General features: G+C 40.1%; 1 protein-coding gene across 6 annotated transcripts in view; it reads right to left on the reverse strand.

Moving 5' to 3' along the window:
* NUP93 (nucleoporin 93) overlaps window positions 1-16041 on the reverse strand; it is a gene marked incomplete at both ends in the record, with an annotated part of 94283 nt that overhangs the window by 23151 nt on the left and 55091 nt on the right. For 5 of the 6 annotated variants that reach the window (XM_080702445.1, XM_080702444.1, XM_080702443.1 and 2 more), the window contains one exon: window positions 9303-9431. The exons of the other annotated variant lie outside the window; for it this stretch is intronic. In XM_080702445.1, coding sequence (XP_080558571.1) covers window positions 9303-9431 — 129 coding nt within the window. The remainder of the gene's footprint in view (window positions 1-9302; window positions 9432-16041) is intronic. 6 annotated transcript variants of the gene reach the window in all.

Raw genomic sequence — 16041 nt, forward strand, 5'->3', positions numbered from 1 at the left:
GTCCACTAACAGCAATCCTCCCCTCTCAGCTTCTTGAAAGCTGGGATTACAATCATGTGCAATGTACCTTTACAAGAATGTAAAGGTACATTCTTCTGACATTTGGTTTTAACCCCCTGTCCCCCTTCCTTCTCATCTTTCCTCCTGGGTCTTTACATCAGTGGGCCATGTTTTTATTAGTAAGCCTCCTGTTTCTATCCATCATATGAGAGAAATGAGAAGAGATTTCGTGGGGCACAGCAGCAGGTCCATTTCTAATCAAGTCCATACTAAGACAACAACTACTGATTACTTTTCTGTATCTAACAATGTGGAGCCAGTCTAACTTGGGCATGTATTCATTCATCAGAGAGTTTCTAAGCACATGTACTGTGCATGCATCCATCCTCAGAGGGATGAAAAAAGCCAGCCTACAGAGCCTGTCCCCAGAGATTACCACTGGATGAGGATAGTTACATAGAAATATACGAAGACAGTTTATTAGAGCTTTCTAAAGAAAAGACTAAAGTTCATTTTTAGCTGAGCTTATTCCTCACTACAAACAAACATGAATTCAGGTACATTCTTACATTTCCGATATATTAGTTACTACAGCAGAGATCTAATTTTACACTTATCTTGTTTAAAAAGAATCAATATACTATTCTCTAAAATCTAAAACAAAGAGTTTACAGTAGGTTTCCTGGGAAACTGACGAAAGATGGCATCTAGATTTCCCAGCACTGAGAGCTGGTCAGAGGAATACAAGAATTAGTGCGCTAGAAGCGGGCTAGAGAAGAGGGACAGGGCGGGTGCGGGCAGCAGAAGAGTTCCTTTAAGCTCTCAGTTCTAGAGAATGAACCCTGTCAAGACACCCAGACTCCAGGAGGGTTTTAGGGTCTAGAGCAAAATAGATTGTTTTTAGAGCCTCAGATTCTCATCAGCCAAATGAAGGGATTCCTGGCTGACCTTGAGAGGGCCCCCCAGCTGGGATCCCTAGCGACCACTGCACTAATAGTTCTCTGACCGGAGCAGATGCTGCTGGCTGGCTGACCCAGTGGCCGTTCCTGATCACCGCGCCTCACTCTGCTCACTGCTGCTTCCAGGCTGGTGTAGAGTTAGACATACCCAGCTGTGTGATGCATTTCTATCAGCACTGGCTGGTTTCTGTAGTGCAATTACTCCCATCATGGCAGATTTCAAGCTACCCAAAGTGGTATCAACTAGACTGAAATTATCTGAAAATCTAATAGCCCATGAGGTGACCCTCCACACCACTGAATATATCTTTACCTTTACTACAGCTAGGAACCTAGTTCCAGCCCATGAAATAGAAACACAAGACTGCTAGTACATTTGAAGACAGCTTCTGCTTTCCCTGATTAAGAGGATAAAAGAAAATGGGATGACCTTTCAGCTTCCTTCTTTCAACCTGGAGTACAAGCGTGAAACTGAAGTAAGTAGATATATTATGGATAGTACTATATGAAGTCAATAACTGTGCCGAAAACTGTCAGAACTTCCATGTAACTGAACGATCCTATGAATAGCTTTATTATATCTATTTTGCAGGTGTAGACAAAATGGCCCACAGAAAGTAAAGCAATCTGCCCAAGTTCTCTCCAGTGGGAAACAGTGGAGCCAAAGTTGAACACAGTCTGATACTCTATGCTCTTCACCACTACCCTAACCTGCCTGCCAGAAAAGCCTGAGCAAGCTCCCCAGGACAGCCACCATGGAAGAAAGTGGTGCTAGGAACCCTGGATCCATTACTAGCTTTGTGTCCTTGAGCATCTTGCTTCTTTTAAGTCTTTAATTCTTTGGCTCTGAAATGAAGGCAGTAACAGTACCCATCCATAGGTATGAGATGAAGATAAAGTTGGGAGAAAAATATTACAGTCATTTTAATATCAATGGGAAAAAAACCTCCATCACTTTTTATTTTGAAAAAAGGTCTCACTAGTTGTTGAGGTTGGCCTTGAACCTGCGATCCTCCTGTCTCAGCCTTCCAAGAACTGGGATTAGAGAATGTACACCACTGCACTCAGCTTCTCATATACTTTAAATCATGTCTTCATTGTTTGTTATTATCTAATAAAATGTAAATGCTATGTAAATAATTATACTGTATTGTTAAGGAGTAGTAAAAAGAAAAAAATTCTGTGCATGTTCAGCAGACACAACTTTTTTTCCTGATTATTTCTGATCTGCAGTTGGTTGAATCCACTGATATGAAATCCACAGATATGGAGGACCAACTGTACTTACCTAAGAGCACTGTTATGAGGACTAAGTAGAAAGAGCTCAGCACAGAGCCCAATACAGGGCCAAAAATTGCTGTTATTACTTTGTAAACAAAAAATAACCATAATGAACATATGACGAACAAAACATATGATGAACAACAATAGCTAGTATGGACACTGCAGAAACATTACTTAAAATATTTTACTTTGTGCTGGCTAGAAAGTCTCATCTTATTTTTCTACAATGAACATGTATTCCTTCTTTGAATGGAGCCCTCACCAGCACATTTTCTACTTTGGGGCTAATTCTGAGTGTTTCCAGTAACAATATGTTGAGGACACCTTTCCAGAACATAGCCTCCTGAAAGCTGAAGATCCCACAGTCTTTAAAGAACAGAGCACTTTGCCTATTCTAGTAACCGAGTTGGAGAGAATAAGTAGGGGAAGGGAAAGGAGAATAGCACTAAGCACATGGTTGTTTCAGCTATCCTTGATTAGCCTTGAGAAATACTTTCCAGTACTAAAAACCTAATTTTAAAAGTTATCTATTTAAAAGGTAGTTGGTTTTCAGCCTTTGAATTTCCATGTAAATTAATTTTGCCTAATGCTCTTGTTTTCATAAGCACCTCTCCTTCAGTTGCCCTTGGCCAAGCTGCTGTTTCACCACACATAAAGTCAATTATCCATCAACAGGACGTGTATATGTACATTCCTGAGCAGAAGAACTGGCAAACGCTCAGCTGGAATTCCATAACTGAGCTGCCAGAGGGCTGGGAAAGTGGGTGCCAGCATCCTGTCTGGAATAACATTCCTTACCCTCTAACCTCTGGGTTTCTCTGCACTGGGGCTTGACAAAAACACAGTGGGGACAACAAGTTAGGATAACAGGAGTAGGCAATAGAAGCAGGGAATCAAAGACTAGAAAAACAAGGAAGAAGGAGGGCAGGGCCAAAAAAGAAAAAGAGGGGCTCACCAGGAGCCTGGAGATATGTGGGGAAATGGTAGCATCCCAGAGACAGACTGGGAACAGACCTCTCAGAATAGATGATGTTCCTAGAAATGCCATTCCAGGACAAGTAGGAAGAGTGTGTCAGAAGAGAACTGAAGATTTTTACTTATCATCTCTTACTGTACAAAGCATATCCAGGGATTCATAAAACTCTTTTCCCATGGAGTAGTATATTTTAGTCAGGAAAGAAAGACTATAACTATAAGAAAATAGGATACTGAAGAAGGAAAAGAGTTTAATTTCCAAGAGGAACATTTTGGCTTTATATAAGCAAAAAGAAACCAAAGTGATTAATTTATAATACTTAGTTATAAAAGCCCAGAACTATTAGGGAAAAAAAAAAAAAAAAAAAAAAAAAACACCAGATGGGGATCAGAAGACCAGAATTCTAAATGCAACCTAAGACTGTATCACCTTGCTCTTTGTAGATAAAATTAGTAGAGTGGTTAATCCATTCACACAATGGAATACTATGACAACCACTAAAATAACAACACAGACCTACCTAGAGAAAGCTCTAAAAAAGCAAAACATAGAGGTGTAGAACCTAATATGTAGGCTGATGCCATTAATGGCTGATTAATAATTGGTAAGATATATATACATATATAAATTTAAACTCAAGTACTTTGAGAGGAAACTGGAATGACATGAACCACTGACAGAGGTTATGTTTGGGTAAGGATGGAGGACAATGGCAGACTTTACACAAGTGTGTCTGTAGCCCTCTACTCTCAGAGTAGCACCACCAGATATAGTGTTTATATGCGATACAACAGGATAATAAAATGAAGGACCTCTTGAATTGTATTGTTGTTTTCTTTTTTAAAAATCTTCTCTTTTGAAAGAGTAGAACACTTTCTTTCTTGAAATCCTACTCAAATCTCAACGTGTGAACCAGGACTGCCCCGTAGGAAACTGGCAGGGCACCACAAAGTACAGTTTGGAATTGTCTAGTCTGGGTTTCTCAAATTCAAACTCTTATCAGTCTATTTTACTATATTTCATCAAATCTAATGCATTATCTATTGTAAGACATAATATCACTTTATGTGCCACCATGAAAGAAAAAAATACTGTCAAACTATGACACAACATTCAATTTGAGACATATGTTGATTTCAGAGATGTTAAAATGTAGGAAAGATGTGTGACTGAAACTTGGTTATGTCCGTTACCAAATTACAGGCTTTTCAACAGTTCTGTACAGAATGGCACTATCATTGTCTATAGTTATGAAGCTACCGTTTAGCTTCTCTAGCAAGTCTGTTGCTTGCTAAGTCGTTTTCTAGATAATACACGAAGGGACCATCCATTGACTACATCCAAATCCAGTATAACCACTAGACTACAATGAGGTTAAGTAAATTTACCTTTAAAATACTGCTTAAAAGCTGGCTAAGATACACGAAGGATTCCCAAGACTACACAAATACCTCATCCTGTCACACAACGCTGGGGGGATTCTTCCTTAAATGGAGCAGGTGCAAGAACTGAGTCATAGAATTCAGAGCCATAAGTCTCTTTCTTGCTTCAAAGCACAGCATTTTATTCAGACCATAACTGGAAAAGTTATTAACATTCTTTCAATTCTACCTTTGTTTAAAAGTTACATCTCCTTCTTCAATGATGTCCTAAGGGAATTAATTTCTCAAACTGACTTTATGCTATTAAAGCATCGTTTCCTTTATTAAAACTTGCCAGGAACAGATACTGACAATGTCTCCCAGCTCTTCTGTTATTGGAAGGCTTGGAGGGAAATGTTTCAGAAACCTCTATATCCAGGTCCATTTTTGCTTTAAAATTTTTTTAAAGCCTTGGGCCTCTCTCTATACTAAATTATCCAAATTTGGACATTTCCTTTCAATGTAAGTTCAGCTCAAAATCATCTGAAGCCTTCTTCCAAATAAATGACTGGATATCAACAACATTATTCCTGATAATGAGGTACTCAAAAAAGAATGTTGTACAAATAAAGTCATATGTCCTTACTTCACTTCACCTATTTACGCCCAAAGATTTTTTTCATTCCCAGCAAAAGTTTATAAATCAAGTGAAACATTTAAAAAGATCCACAGTAAAATGGGTTAGAGTAAACATAATTGTATGTAGCTTAGAAATACTAATAACCATAATATTATTGCTAGGACATGCAGGGTGTGCATGCACCCAAGCACTGGGCTAGGGCTTCACATATGTTTTACATTCCTTTTAACAGTTCTTCAAGAAAAGTTTTTCATAAGGAGCAGTCACAGGCCCAGGAACCAAGCCTGATGAATTCTAAAGCCTGCCTTTGCACTGTGTGGTCTTCCTAGGCAGCAGGTGGACCAAGTGGAGATGATAACACCTTTCCATCATTTTGAAGGAAATTATACAGAAGAAGCCTGCAAAAACACAGGTGTCCATGCAGCCACCAGAAGGGTCAAATTTAAAAAGCCAGAGAACACCAAGTATGGTAAGGATATGGGACAAATGGAATTTTCACATATTACTGGTGGGAAGATACACTGATGAAAACCATTTGAGCTGGGCGTGGTGACGCACACTTCTAATCTCAGTATTTGGGATCACAGGTTCATGGCCAGCCTCACTACTTAGTGAGGCCTCTGTAACTGAGACCCTGTTTCAAAATAAAGAATAAAAATAGTGTAGCTACTGCAAAAAACGAAAAAAGAAAACCATTTAATAGTATCTATTAAAGATGAACACATGCATACCCTCTGACCTTGCAGTTCCTCCCTTGAGTATATCCCAAAAAAGATAGAAACTTGTGTTCACCAAAAGACACGTAAAAGAATGTTCATGAGCCGGGCGTGGTGGCACATGCTTATTATCGCATCATTCAGGAGGCTGAGACAGGAGAATTGCAGTTCAAGGACAGCCTCAGCTACTTAGTGAGCCTTTGCACTGTGAGACCTTGCTTCAAAATAAAGAATAAAAAATAGGGCTGGAGGTGTAGCTTCGAAGTAGAATGCCCCTGGGTTCCATCCCCAGTACCGCAAAAAAAAAAAAAAAAAAAAAAAAAGAATGTTCATAATAGCAACTATTTATAAAAGCCAAGAACTAGAAACTATCCAAATGTCCATCTACATTATAATAAACAAATTGCAGTTATACTGTTCAGCCATGAGATAAATGGTTTAACACTACATGCAATAACATGTAGATTATCTATCATGCATGCATCAGAAACAAAAGTACATAGCCTATGATGCAGTTACATAAGGTTCAAAATCAGGCAAAATGCATCTGCTATGTTAGAAGTCAGGGGAGCAGGTTCATTTTTGGTTGGGTGGGGGGACAGAGACCAAAAAGGGGCACAAATGGAATTGTTGGGGTGCTGGTAAGGTTCTGTTTCTTCATCTAAGTGTGTTCCATTCGTTGTAATTCACTGAGAAAATTTGTGTACTTTTCTGTATATAAGTTACACTTCAGGAAAAAAAGCTAAAAACAGCAAAAAACAAAACCTACAAGTTTCCAGAAAATAGCATTTCCCTGGATAACCTAAAGAGAACCTGTTTGCATCATCTACTAACTTTTACACAATGCTATTCACTCTACTAGGTGTATAATAGAGAGGAGAAAAGCATTTGTATCTCCTTTCCAAGGGGATTAGAGGTCAAAGAAGAAAAATCTACTAAATAGACTAGCCTATTTTTAAGAGATGAGCAATCAAGAAAGAACATCTCATTTACAATCTATAATTACTTCCAAATCCCTATATAGAACACAACCTATTAACACCATTTTTAAGATAAATTTTATACAACCATGAATTACTCTAGTTATTTGATTAGATTAACAAAGAACTGAGAGAGGAGCATTAGACTGGCCAAAGATGCCATACGTTAGTTTTTCCTTCTCAAAATCTTTATTGTTGAGTCTAAGAAATATGGGACAGGGTCCTTAAGGAACAATTTCTCAAGACAGAAGACATAGGCATCTATTTATTTGGGGACTAATTTAGTTTTTTTTTTTTTTAAAGTGGTTTTTAAATCAGGAGAAAGTTTGAAGACAGATGTGGGATGCTGCAAGTTGTTTACCTTGCAGATACCCCAAATGACAACTGACTCATCCTTGGTCATACTTGAGTAGGGTGGTGGTCTACAGTCCTGGATCTCATAGGCATATCATACATCTCTCTGAGCTTCAGCTTTCTTATCTCAATGTACATATATTTCTTGAACATCTACTATGCATCAGGAGCTTTTATAGGCATTGGCTGTACAGAAATAAACAAAATAAAATAAAAAGCCTTACCTTCATAGAGTTTATAATCTACTGTGACAAATAAAAAGACAGTATAAAGTACTATTATACATGGGAGGAAGTGCTAAAAGAAAACGGAAAAAGAGATGGTACAGGAAGTGTTGAATGAGAAGAAATTGGTATGGATTTCAGATAACAAAGCCTTAGAAGGCCTAAGATAGCAGTGGGTCAATACTGGAAGGAAGTGAGGGAGATGGCCATGCAGTTATTTGGGAAAGCACATTCTAGGCAGAGGAAGCAGCTACCTTGCCAGTTTTTCAAGGAATGTGTATAGAATGTGTTTGGCTGGAGCTGCAAGAACAACAGAGAAAATAGTATAGGATAAATTTAGGCAACAAGACCAGGTCCTGTAGAAATTTATAGGTTATGGTAAGAATTTTGACATTTTTTTTTTTTTTTGTGGTGGTACTGGAGATGGAACCCTTCTACCTCCGGGATACACTCCCAGACCTATTTTATATTTTTATTTGGAAACAGGGTCTCTTAAGCCAGCAAAATCCTCCTGTCTCCGCCTCCCAAGCGCAGGGATTACAAGCATGCACCACCACGCCCAGCATAAGAATTTTGACTTTTATTCCAAGTAAGATGGGTATCACTGTAGGGCTATGGGCAGAGAACTGACAGAAGTCTAACTGATCATTTAACAGTATTATTCTGGCTGCTATGTTGAAAGTATCACAGCATACAAGAACAGAATCAGGAGACCAGTCTGGTCAGCAGCCTGTAAAATGGCTCCAATAATATCCATCTCCTATATTCAGGCCTCTCCCCTATAGTGTAGGAGATTTAGTGACTGGCCTCTTACCTAAGAAGTGACAGGCTAGTACTCTTGAGATTAAATAACAGAGAAATTGTGATTTCTGTCTTGAGGCTCTTCAGCTCTCCCTTGCGTCCCCTTCCACCTGCCCTTAAGGAAGCAAGCTATCAAGTTGTGAGCAGCACATGGAGAGGCCCATCTAAGAGGGAACTAAAGTCTCTAGCCAAGTGCCAGAGAGGACCTAAGGCTTGCCAACAGCCACATCAATGAGCTTGGGATGGCTCTTCCTCGGAATCGCCTTGCAAGGAATGCAGTCTCCAGAGACCCTGAACCAGAAATGCCCAGCCAAGCAAAAGGCTTGTCTTTAGCCATAGAAAACTAAAGAAAACAAAACAAAACAGAACAGGAGGGTAGTTAAAAAAAACCAAGTGAGAGATGATGCTGGTTTGGACCAGACTATTGAGTGGAGCTGGTGAAAAGTGGTTGTGTTCTGGGCATATTTTAAGGGTAGGGTTAACTAGATTGGTCAGCATGTGAAAGACACTAGATGTCAGAGATGGAGAAGGAAAAGACAAAAATAAATCTGAGGTTTTCTGATCTGAGCAAGAGAAAAGCTGAAACTGCCATTTGTAAAGTTGGGCACCTTAGTGAGAAGAGAAAGTGGATTATCAGGGAGTTGCCATCATGACTCAATCTGGACACATTTAGCCTCAGATGCCTATGAGACATCAAGTGAACATGGGGCTCAGGGGTGCAAATGTGAATGAGAGTCTTCAGCATGCAGACAGTACTTAAAGTCACAGACACAGATAAAATCGAGAGTGATTAAGAGAGAAAAAAGAAGAGGTCAAGGACTTGGGCATCCTAGGACACTGGACAACATCTGGAGGCCAGGGGGTCTGAGGAAAACTCAGCCAGGAGACACAGCAGAAGCAGCCAGGCATGTTGGAGGAAATGCAGGCAAACGTGGCACCCTGAAAGCCAAGTGAAAGAAATGTTTCCACAGGGAGATAGAATGGTTTATCTTCTTTATTCAATCTACCTCATTTTCTTGAGTAAAGTCAAGGGCATCTTCTCCTGAAGCCAGCAGTGTGTGCAGAATCCGCTGTTTCACTTGCTCCCACTCGACCAGCATTGACTCTCGGTGGTACTCTTCAGCCATGCCAAAGGTCTGTGAGGGAGGAGAACAGGGCAACGACCCAAATGAAGAATAAAAATATGGCTTCCTTTAGAGCCCAGCAGAAAAGCAAAGCCCCCCCACCACCACTTCTCCATAAGCAGAGCAAAAGAAATACACTTAATATAATTTTAAAACATTACCATTCAAGCCTGGCGTGGTAGTGTACACTTATAATCCCAGTTCTGGGGAGGCTGAGACAGGAGGATAGCAGGTTTGTAGCTAACATCAGCTACTTAGGCCCTTGGCAAATTAATGTGACCCTGTTTCAAAATAAAGAATAAAAAATAGGGCTAGGGGTGTAGCTCAGAGGTAGAATGCTCCCAGGTTATTTTCCAGTAAAACACACACACACACACACACACACACACACACACACACACTCAAAAAATTACTGACAACTGTTTGTAACATACCCTACTTCACTGATCTGATGCCTTTTAATTATCCTAAAATACACAGAAGATTTACCTTTTTTCAAACTTAAAATTTTTTTGGTGATACTGTGAATTGAACCCAGAAGCATTCTATTCCCAAGTTATGCCCTTAGCCCTATTTATTTATTTACTGAAACAGGGTCTCACTAGGTTGCTGAGGATGTCCTCAAATCTGCAATCCTCCTGTGTCAGCTTCCCAATGACTGGAATTACAGAAGTATACCACCATGCCCAGCTAAGATTTTAAGGGTAGCATATGTACATTCATACTGTTGTACAATTATCACCATCTTCCATCTCCAGAACTCAACTTGCAGAACTGAAATTCTATCACTATTTATCAATAAGTTCCCATTTCTCTCCCCAGGCCCTGGCCAACATTATTCTACATAAAAAGACTGCACCATTTTGGATTACCCAGAGTGCACAAAAGTTCCAATTTCTCTGCATCCTTACCAACATTATATTCTTTTTTTTATATATAGGAGCCATCCTAACAGGTATGATTCTTATTTACATTTCTCTAATGATTAGTGATTTTTTTCTTTTTTCTTTTTTCAGTAATAGGGATTGAACCCAGATCCTCATGCGTGCTAGGCAAGCACTCTAACACTAGCCTATATCCCTAGCCTGTTTTAAATTTTTTTTGGGGGGGGGGTATTGCAGATGGAACTCAGGGGCATTCTATCTCCGATCTACACCCCCAGCCCTATTTTTTATTCTTTATTTTGAAACAGGGTATCCTTGAGTTGCAAGTAAGTAGCTGAGGCTGTCCGAGAACCCAGGTCCTCCTGTCTCAGCCTCCCAAATGCTGGAATTACAAGCATGCTCCACCATGTCCAGCCCTTTTTAAGTTTTTTAGACAGGCTCCTGCTAAATTGCCATGCTGAACTCAAACTTATGATCCTCCTGCTTCAGCCTCCCAAGTAGCTGGAATGACAGGCATGAGCCACCACAACTGGCTCATTAGTAACACTGAGTACCTCTCCATGTGTTTATTAAGACAAATATCTTTTTAAAACCTCTGAAATTAGGCTATTATAACTTTGTGTGTGTGTGTGTGATACTGGGGGTGAAACCCAGGGGCTTTTCTACCTCCAGGATATACTCCCAGACTTATTTTATACTTTATTTGGAAACAGGGTCTCACTAAGTTGCTGAGAACCTTACTCAGTAGCTGAGGTTAGCTTCGAATCTGTGCAATCCTCCTGTCTCAGCCTCCCAAGCACGGGGATTACAAAAGTGCACCACCGTGCCTGGCTTAGGCTGACTATTATAATTAATTGCATGTTGTAGGTATTTTTTTTCTTTGCAATACATGAAATAATAATATCAATAGTATCTTAAAATTGTAAAAGCATCAGCCGGGCGTGGTGGCACATGCTTATAATCCCAGTACTTTGGGAGGCTGGGACAGGAGGATTGCAGTTCCAGGACAACCTCAGATACTTAGGCCCTTTGCAACTCAGTGTGACCCTGTTTCAAAATAAAGAATAAAAAATAGGGCTGGGGGTATAGTTTGGAAGCAGAATCACCCTGGGTTCCACCCCCAGTACCACCAGAAAAAAAAAAAATTTTTAAAGCATCTACAATAACACAAAGACAAAAACTTTTCCCAGTGATTTTGTTTATTTAAGAACAAGTTGGATATAGCCCTGTAATCCCTGTAGTTGAGAGGCTATCAACAGGAAAATCAGGTGTGAGGCCAGCCTCAGAACTAAGCCAGACTCTCAGCAATTTAGGTAGACCCTGTTTCAAAACAAAAAATAAGGGCTAGAGGTATAGCTCAGAGGTAGAATGCCCCTGCATTCAATCCCTAGTACCTCCCCCCAAACCCACTAATATTTTCATAGCAGGAAGGAACCAGTAAAATAAAACCAGCATTCTGGGATTAAGTTCCCTACCAGTCTACTTGGAACCACTGAAAAGCCTAGCAAACTTAACTACTATCTACTTGCCACACTGGCAGGTAGTGCCAAAACAATGGCTCTCAGCAGGAAAAAAGAGAGGGGGAGGTAAAAGGACGAAAAGAAGACAAAAACTCTGAGGAGGAAATCAAAACAACTTAGAGGCAGGAGTGGTGGTACATGCCTATAATCCCAGCTACCTGGGAGGCTGAAGCAGGAATGTCACAAATTCCAGGCCTGTCTGTGCAACTTAGTGAGATACTGTCTCAAAATAAAAAATGAAAAGGTTAGGGATATAGCTCACTCGTAGAGCACCCCGAGGTTCAATCTTAAAAAAAAAAAAAAAAAAAAAAAAAGAATGGAGCTACTCCTAATGACCATTCTTAGCCTATTGCCATTTAGTTGGCAGACCAGGTTTCCCATCAGCTTAAGCCCAGTTTTCAAAAAGCTATTTCATTGACAATCAGATAGGCATCTAATTAAGTAGCACCAAGGGAGTTATTAGTAATGCCTGCTTCATTTCTGGCAATGCGGTTAATTTATATGGATATATTAATATACAGGAGCTTTGGGGAACATTAAAAAATTAAATATAAAGCCAAGCATGGTGGCCCACACTTGAAATCCCAGTACTTGGAAAGCTGAGACAGGAGGATCTCAGGTTCGCAGCCAGACTCAGCTACTTAGTGAGGCCCTCTGCAACTTAGTGAGAACCTGTTTCAAAATGAAGAATAAAAAATACAGCTGGGGGTTGTAGCTCAGACAGCTGGGGGTTGTAGCTCAGAGGTAGCATGAACCTGGGTTTAATTCCCAGTACCGCAAAAAATAAAAAAAATAAATAAATAAATCAAATCTCCCTACAAATGGGCTGTTTGTATTAGGACAAATATATATTAGATGGTGGAAAATGGGCACTGTACTCCCAGAAAAATTATTAGGAAGAAGGCTGACACATCTCACACCCTTTTCTGAAGATGCAGGAGACATGACCATTACTACTTTACCATCTTCCTTTTCACTAATCGGTAAAATGGATCATTCCATCAGTTAGCAGGAGTTGAAAAATACTCAGAGAAAAAGCCTTACCTCTTGTTCACATGAGTCCACTTAGACCTAAAAACTCTAATTTGATTGCAAAGAAGTATAATGGGTCAGAAAAGCTGGGTGGAAGGAGGAGGGAGAGATAATTTCCATTCATAAAGAATACACAGGTAAGCCACACTGTCTTCTAAAACTTTTCCTACTTAGGGGTCAGACCAACTGCTTCCTTAGTTGTAAACCTCTCCTATGTGGGGAAAAAAATGGACGGCTGGGTGGCACAAGGTCAAAGGTGAGCAAAAATAAAGAGGTGGGAGAAGATCTCCAGAGCATATTGCTATTGGTATATTATACAGCTTTTGAGTTTGCAACAGGGAGTAAGGCACAGATGAAGTTGTGACATCAACCCAGGACCAACTGTCACAAGAGAGCAGAGTGTGGTGATACATGCTTGGAATCCTAGTTCTTGGGAGGGTGAGGCAGGAGAATTGCAGGTTCGAGGCCAACCCCAACAACTTAGTGAGACTGGGTTTCAAAATAAAAAAGAAGGCCGGGCGTGGTGGCGCACGCTTGTAATCCCCGCGCTTGGGAGGCGGAGACAGGAGGATCACGCAGGTTCGAAGCCAGCCGCGCGCGCTGGCTTAGGAGACCCTGTTTCTAAATAAAAATATAAAAATAGGTCTGGGAGTGTAGCCCAGAGGTAGAAGGGCTTCCAGGAACCCCAGTACCACCAAAAAAAATTAATAATAATAATAAATAAATAAATAAAAATAAAAATAAAAAAGAAAACAGGGCTGGTGCTTTAGCTTGGAAGCAAAATGCCCCTGAATTTCTCTTTCTCTTTCTCTTTCTCTCTCTCTCTCTCTCTCTCTCTCTCTCTCTCTCTCTCTCTCACTCACACACACACACACACACACACACAAACACACAATGTCACAAGAGTTTTTCTTAGGGACAAGTCCTTTGGCCAATAAAGAATGGCCATAGACAAGCTGGGCGTGGTGGCACATGTGTGTAATCCCAGTACTTGGGAGGCTGAGACAGAAGGATCACAGGTTTGCGGCCAGCCTCAGCTACTTAGTGAGACCCTGCTTCAAAATAAAATATGGGTCTGGGAGTATAGTCCAGAGGTAGAAAGCCCCTGGTTCCATCCCCAGCACCACACACACAAAAAAGAAGTGGAGGCTTTCTGGGCTCAAATCCTTAGATATACCTAAGTAAGCCAGGCTACTCATTTAGAAACAGCCCCACAAACTGAACAAACAGTGCTATGATTTCATTCATCATCAGTGTGATTAGGAGATTCAAAAAATAAATGGCCCAACATTAAAAATTGCTTCCCTGGCCACACCCCCTCAGCTTATCTTTATTACATTACAGGCAAACAAACATCCAATTTGTGGGATAATTGAGGATGATCTGCCACCAATCTACCCAATTGATTACAGCTTATTCCCTTTATACTATCTAAGTGGAACCACTGGGTTAGGAGCAAAGAAGAAAGCTAAATAAGAGCTCATGAGGGAGAAGAATCAACAGATACACTCAACTATGAACTAAGAAGAGGGCAGTGAGGTTCTGAGGAGGGGTAGGAAGCAGAGAATGGTGATTAGAAGGAAAGAAAACCAAGAAACGAGAAAGGGGATCAACTAGAAGGTGTGCAGCCACAAAAATTAAAAGGAAAGCAAAACAATCTAGAGAAAACGACAAAGCAGTAAAGAAACCATTATAAATTAGAACAGAATCTCTTTTAAGTTATTGTTATGTGTAGAAAATACTTCTCTTAGAACATATTAAAGGAAGGCAGGGGAAGAACTGGGCAACAATTAAGAACAGGTGGGGAGCACTGGGACCCTATTTTTATAAAGGAAAGAGGCCAATATGCTTTGACTTCACAAACATTTATTACTGAGCTGTTTCTGGCTTTTAGAAACACTGCATATGTTTGGATATTGTTGTTTTGTTTTTGCTGGGATGCACCAAATAAGAAAAGATGGGACATATTTGTGGTTTTGTAGCTTGTTTTCTTGGCATTTCAGCAGGACATTGGCAAGTTATTCAAACATGAAATTGCCACTGAAATGCCAGAAACCTGCTGATTTTCAAATAATTTTTGTTTGAAAATGATTCCATCTCAGCAGTAGTCTCTTGGTTCCAGAAAGGTCGGAGGTCTTCCCCGAGGCTGGCTCCCAACACCGAATGTCTCCCTCACAAACACATATGCAGGCATTTTGTACTGTGGCATGTCACCTAAATGTTTTGGCTGGCTGCACATTTAGTCTCAGTATGGCACAACGTTCAGTGACTGCCAATTCTAGAAACACATTTTGCAGGGTAAGTGGATTAATAAGGCTTGGTAGCGTTCGACAATCCTAATTTAATTTCATTGGTCCTTTACAGCAGGAGAATCAATGTTGGTAACTCAGAGTGTGAACAACAACACAGAATTCCCCTTTAACATTTTCAAATCTGAAACAAGTGAATTTTTCTATTTCTAGGACTAAATACTACTGCCAACAATCTAATTAATGAAATTTTAGGGAATTGTATTCTGAAAATTAAATATATCAGCCATTTAAATAATGCCTTGGAACCAGGAGCAAGCTTGTAATTCCAGAATTTGGAATAGGAAGATAGGTGGAGCCCAGGTTCAAGACCAGCACATGGTAACTTAGCAAGAGCCTGTTTCAAAATAAAAATAATAATAATAATAAGGGCTGGAGGTGTAGCTCAGAGGTAGTATGTCTCACCCAGCTTGGTGGCCCACACTTGTAATCTCAGTATTTGGGAAGCTGAGACAGGAGGATCACAGGTTCATGGCCAGCTTTGGCTACTCAGTGAGGCCCTCCACAACTTAATGAGACCTGTTTCAAGATAAAGAATAAAAAATAAAAAATAAAACAAAGAAGAAGGGCTGGTGGTGTAGTTCAGAGGTAGAATGCCCCTTGGTTCAATCCCCAGTACTATTAAAAAAAAAAAACAGAATAAATGAATAAATAAAATAATAACTTGGGCTGACAGGCTCCTTGGCAACCCTATCTCACATCAGTCCAATTGAAACACTGTTCACCCTTACAAAATATTTTGATAAAGCACTTTAGAGTAGCAGCTTTATTTACTTATTTATGGTACTGGGACCTGAAGCCAGGAGCAGTCTACCTCTGAACTACACGTCTACCCCTATTTTTTAAATTTAGAAACAGGGTCTCTATAAGTTGCTGA

The sequence above is a fragment of the Muscardinus avellanarius genome, assembly GCF_963383645.1.
Source record: "Muscardinus avellanarius genome assembly, chromosome: 10".
Lineage (NCBI taxonomy): Eukaryota > Metazoa > Chordata > Mammalia > Rodentia > Gliridae > Muscardinus > Muscardinus avellanarius.